The 6,000-nt window shown below is 41.8% G+C and overlaps 1 protein-coding gene across 6 annotated transcripts in view; it reads left to right on the forward strand.

The window, feature by feature from the left end:
- MITF (melanocyte inducing transcription factor) overlaps positions 1–6,000 on the forward strand; it is a 220,648-nt gene extending 214,648 nt beyond the window's left edge. For all 6 annotated transcript variants that reach the window (XM_042929959.1, XM_042929960.1, XM_042929961.1 and 3 more), the window contains one exon: positions 4,964–6,000. In XM_042929959.1, coding sequence (XP_042785893.1) covers positions 4,964–5,365 — 402 coding nt within the window. In that variant the 3' untranslated portion in view covers positions 5,366–6,000. The remainder of the gene's footprint in view (positions 1–4,963) is intronic.

Genomic DNA, 6,000 nt, shown 5'->3' on the forward strand with positions numbered 1-6,000 from the left:
AGATCAAGGTGCAGGTAGATTCAGTGTCTGATGACAGCCTACTTTCTGTTTCATAGGCCGCTGTAGTCTGTAGTCTCACTGGGTGCTAACATGGCAGTGGAGGGAGGGAACTCTCTGGTGTCTCTTTTATAAGGGCACAAATCCCATTCATGAGGACTCCACCCTCATGACCTAATCACAGTCCAAAGCCCTACCTCCAGACATATCACATTAGGAATTAGATTTCAACAAATGAGTTTTCGGGAGGGGAGGGATGCATTCAATCTATCGCAATAATTACCTCAAATAATGAGAACTGAGTATAGTTGTTGAATGCCAAGATGCCTTAGGATTTGGTGGAGTTATGTAGTCTATGGTCAAAGCCCATGTTTGTAGGGAACTTGAGGACATCCAGAAGATCTTATCCTCAAGATACAAATTTTAGAAATAGTTACAGATAGTGAAGTTATACTGTATGTGTCTGTAACTTACACTATTCATTCTTAGAGGGAGATATACTAATTTTAATGAAGAGTGGAATTCATCTGTCATTCTGTGTATTGACTGTATGTACAAGTGTGAAGTGTGAGATGGGACAGTCTTTCTGTAGTATCAGCTCTTGGTACTTCTCTTAGGCCCTTGGTCTCTCATGCTGAGTGTAAACATAGCTTCCTCTGAAATTGTCTTGAAGAAGAGAAAGAACAACGGGCTCTGCCAATGACCAAAGGAGTTTGCAGGAGTGATTCTCATTTACCTGCTGACTCTGCGTGCAGGCCACCAGTAAGAAGCAATTAACAGAACACATTCTTCTTGAGTAGATGGACCCGCCTTTTACCATTTTTTCAGGTGCCCAGTGCAACTGTTTGTGGAACACCAAAGGCACAGCCTGACCCTTCAGACAGCGTTGTGTTTCAGCTGGTGGTGTTAATCCTGGACATTGAACCGCTTTAACAGAGTAATTCATTTATAGTAATAGTCTCCGATCTTTTGAATGCCCCACAGCACTGACATTTCCATGAATGTCACTTCTTTCATTTCAGCACTGGGTCGGGGTGGCAGAAGACGATTCTCCTCTAGGGGGTGCATTTTAGAATGTCCGTAGTGCAGTAGAGATTGCTTGTCATTTGAAGATACCTTTTTTTATGATCTTTTTTTTTTTTTTGGTTTTTGTTTGCTTCATGTTCGATCTCTTCAGTTTGTAGCCATACGTCTTTTTCTCTTGAACTTAACATTCCCATTTATAAAAACAGCTCCTCCTAATGTGTTATTTCCTTCTAGAAATGTTAAAACACAGGAACTGTTTTGAAAGAGAGGCTAGGTTTTGTTTTAAGCTTCCCAACATGTCTCTTCATGTGGAATGGAATATTGTGAAATGTGTGGATTGGAAATTCCACAGTGATGATGTCTTGGGTTTCTTCCAGTGACCCTGTGAGGCAGCCTTTCAAACTTTTGCCTATCACGGAAAACGTTATTAATTAGGAAAGCACGGCCATGCAGTGAGCCTGTGGTCTCCAGATGAGATTTATCACATTATTTAGAAATCTAAGTAACGCTTTAATCAGCTGATAAACATTTTTAATTAAACAACAAAAGATCAGAGTAAGATGTTTGCCTCTTTTAATCCAGCTGGTTTTTTTTTGTTTTGTTTTGTTTTTTTTAAAGACAATCTTCATGTGTGGGGAGCTGTTCTTATTAGCATGTTGGTGTAGATTTACAATAGTGCTTGTTTTCAGCTTGGGCCTAAGGGCTTCTTTTCATTTTTACTCTAAGTGATGCATGCAGAAATTTTCACAGAAGAAAGAGCTTGAAGCCTTCGTATCATTGGAACTGTAATTTTATTAAAGAGCCCAAGGCTTTAAAATGATGCCTGGAGAGACTTGTGTTTCTGGAGATTATGCACAGGAACATGCACATACTTGGGTGACATCTCAGGCTCCCATCTCTTATTTGTCATGCATCCAGAGAACGATCTTGCAAATTGAATGATCTTGACTGCAGACTGAACGTGACTTTTCAGGAACATGTGTTTCGAGGCTCGTGGGCAGAGATTGGATGGCCGGGCCACGTTGGAGGCTACTCTTCCCTCCTTCATGAGGCAAGGTGACTTGCTTCAGATTTATTTTCTGTCAGTATCACGTTAGGGTACACGGCAAGCTTAGAAAGGATCGCCTCGGCATGTAGAAGCAGAATGCTCATCGAGAGTCAGTTGGGTTCATCCTAAGAGGGTCCAGGGAAAATCACTAAGAATGGAAAGAGCTTGCTTGGAAGGCATTTTGAGGTAAGGAACCAGGGGAGGCGAGGCTGTGACACTTAGGAAGTGCGTCAGTCTGCTCAGGCTGCCATAACAAATACCACAGGCAGGGCGGCTTAAACACCACAAAGAAACATAGCTTCTCAGGGTTCTGGAGGGTAGAAAGCCAAGGTCAGAATGTGGGCAGAGTTGGTTTTTCTGTACTTCTCTTAGAGGCTGCCTTTTCCTTGCGTTTTCCCTGGGTATGTCTCTGTGTCCGAGTCTCTTCTTAGGAGGACACTGGTCCTTTTGGATGTTGGACTAGAACCCACCCACAGGACCTCATTTAATTTAATTACCTCTTTAAAAAAAGCATCTCCAGGGTCACCTGGGTGGCTCACTTGGTTAAGCATCCGACTTCAGGTCAGGTCATGATCTCACAGTTCATGGGTTCAAGCCCAGCATTGGGCTCTGTACTGACCGTGTGGAGCCTACTTTGGATCCTCTGTCTCCCTCTCTCTCTTCCCCTCCCCTGCTCCTCTCTCTCTCTCTCTCTCTCTCTCTCACTCTCTGAAAAATAAATAAACATTAAAACAAAAACAGTATCTCCAAGTCACATTCTGAGGGGTTAGGGTTAGCACTTGAACCTATGAGTTTTTCAGTTCACCCCATAATGGGAAGGATGTGAAGAAAGTATAGAAAGAGATTATTCACCCTCCCTATAAGAACTTTCTTTTGGGATAAAAACAAACAAACAAACGAACAACAGCAAAAAAAAAAAAACAAACCCAAAAACAAAAAACAAGCGAAAACTTCCCTTGGCCTTGGTAAGATGAATTAAGTGATGTTTCTCAAACCTAAGTTACTTGTGTAGAACTTTTGTCACTACTACCCAGACTTTATCAGCTCATGGTACCCTTAGTACCTTGGCAATTTTTTCACTGCGTCCTAGACCAAAGAAATATGGACCATTTCTTTGTTAGGTCCAAACAGCTCATTGAATATTTAGGTCCTACCAACTTAGCAGCCATTGGAAATTATAAAACCTATAAACTGAAAGCAGAACACTAGCATTTTTATTTTATTTTTAAATAACCACATTACCTACTAATGGGATACATGTGTCTGTTGGCCACCACACAGCTTCTTCAGTCTTGGAATCCGATTGGACAGTGCCACCCTCATGTCTCACTCCTTGGTTTTCATGCAATTCTTTTTTTGTTTTATCGCAGCAACTGTCGAAGACTTGGCTTTGCAGGGATTATGATGTGATGGAAAAGAGTGTAGCGCCACCTAATGCTGAAACTGTGAACTGTCTTGAATTTGGTAGTTCTCAGAGTAGTGCACTATTTCCCTGGGTATTTAAAAAAAATGTTTTTAATGTTTATTTATTTTTGAGAGAGAGAGAGAGAGAGAAAGAGAGAGATAGAGAGTGAGTAAGGGAGGGACAGAGAGAGAGACACACAGAGAATCAGAAGCAGGCTTCAGGCTCTGAGCTGTCAGCACAGAGCCCGACACAGGGCTCGAACTCACAGACCACAAGATCATGTCCTTAGCCAAAGTCAGACACTTAACTGACTGAGCCACACAGGTGCCCCTCCCTGGGTATTTAAAAATGTGTCAGTGTCCTGGAAGTGTGTGCACAGTGGAGGGACCCCAGAACTATATTATTTACCAAATGTTTTCCTTTAACCTCACATTTTGAAATTTTATTTTCATGTTTATTTTTATTTTCATGTTTTTAAAAATTTATCTTCATGAATATTGATATCTCAGTCTCTCTATCATTAATAGATAATGAAATGCATATACCACCTAAAAATCATGTCCTTATATGATCAGTGGTTCCTATACTCTTAAGAAATAGTATTTATTAATTTAATGTTTTTTGACATTTATTCAGTTTTCAGAGACATAGAGTGACCGGGGGAGGGGCAGAGAGAGAGGGAGACATAGAATCCAAAGCAGGCTCCAAGCTCTGAGCTGTCAGCACAGAGCCCAACATGGGTCTCCAACCCACGAACCATGAGATCATGACCTGAGGTGAAGTCGGATGCTTAACCGACTAAGCCACCCAGGCACCCCAGCATTTATTAATTTAAAAGAACAAAATAATTGTTTTCATAATGTATTGGGTTTTTTTCCCTCTAAATGTCTGATTCTTTTTTAATACTTTACTTTTTAGAGAAGTTTTGTTTATATTTTTTTAAATTTTTTTTAATGTTCATTTATTTTTGAGACAGAGAGAGACAGAGCATGAGTGGAGGAGGGTAGAAAGAGAGAGGAAGACATAGAATCCGAAGCAGGCTCCAGGCTCTGAGCTGTCAGCACAGAGCCCGACGTGGGGCTTGAACTCATGAGCTGTGCAGTCATGACCTGAGCTGAAGTCGGACACCCAACCGACTGAGCCACCCAGGTGCCCCTAGAGAAGTTTTAGGTGCACAGGAAAATTGAGAAGGCAAAGAGATTCCCCATTGTGCTTCTTGCTCTCCCACATGTACAGCCTCTGGAGCTGTCACCATCCCCCGTCAGAGTGGTACATTTGCTGTCACTGATGGACCTATACTGCACAACGCTGCCCCCCAAAGTACCCCCTTACACTAACGTTCACTGTCGGTGTTGTACATCCTTTGAGTTGGAGCAAATGCAGAGTGACCTGTATGCCTCATTATAGTATCCTATACAGTGCTTTCACTGCCTAAAATCCTTTGTACTCCCCCTTTTTAAGCATCTGATTGTTTGCTTTTATTTTAGGAACTTGAAATGCAGGCTCGAGCTCACGGACTTTCGCTCATCCCATCCACGGGCCTCTGCTCTCCAGATTTGGTGAATCGGATCATCAAGCAAGAACCCGCTCTTGAGAACTGCAGCCAAGACCTCCTTCAGCACCACGCAGACCTCCCTTGTACGACGACACTCGATCTCACAGATGGCACCATCACCTTCAACAACAACCTTGGAGCCGGGACCGAGAGCAACCAGGCCTATAGCGTCCCCACGAAAATGGGATCCAAACTGGAAGACATCCTGATGGATGACACTCTTTCTCCCGTTGGCGTAACTGACCCACTCCTTTCGTCGGTGTCTCCCGGAGCGTCCAAAGCCAGCAGCCGAAGGAGCAGCATGAGCATGGAAGAAACCGAGCATGCTTGTTAGCAGGCCCTCCCTGCTCTGCGCTGTCCAAAACTGCTTCCTTTCTTGATTCGTAGGTTTCATAATTTACCTGAAGGGGTTTTCTTGATAATTTTCCTTTAATATGAAAAATTTTTTTTCATGCTTTTTCAATAGCCCAGGATATATTTTATTTTTAGAATTTTGTGAAACGGACTTGTATATTCTATTTTACAACTACAAATGCCTCCAAAGTATTGTACGATAAGTGTGCAGTATCTGTGAACTGAATTCACCCCGGACTCTAGCTTTCTGAGCAAGAGGATTTTTGCATCAGAGAAATTTCTGTCCATTTTTATCCAGGGGAGACTTGGTTTGAGATTTTTATGCCTGTGACATCTTTGGAAATTAAATGTCAAGTTTAATCGAAAGAATGTAAACCAACCAAATAAAAGAAACCCAGAGAGAAAGAGATTGAGGAAAGAGAAGAAGAAAAGAAATCCACACTAACCCTTTTTTTAATTTGTAAATTTATTGATTCATTGGTACTGCCTTAAAGATCCAGTACCGTTCTAACGCCATTTAGTCTTTCTGCTGCGAACTATTTAAGGCAATACAATATTCTGTAAAAGAAAAAAAAAAAGTGCAACCAATTTTGTGAGGATTGTCTGGTTAGAAAA

Source organism: Panthera leo, chromosome A2 (assembly GCF_018350215.1).
Source record: "Panthera leo isolate Ple1 chromosome A2, P.leo_Ple1_pat1.1, whole genome shotgun sequence".
Taxonomy (NCBI): domain Eukaryota; kingdom Metazoa; phylum Chordata; class Mammalia; order Carnivora; family Felidae; genus Panthera; species Panthera leo.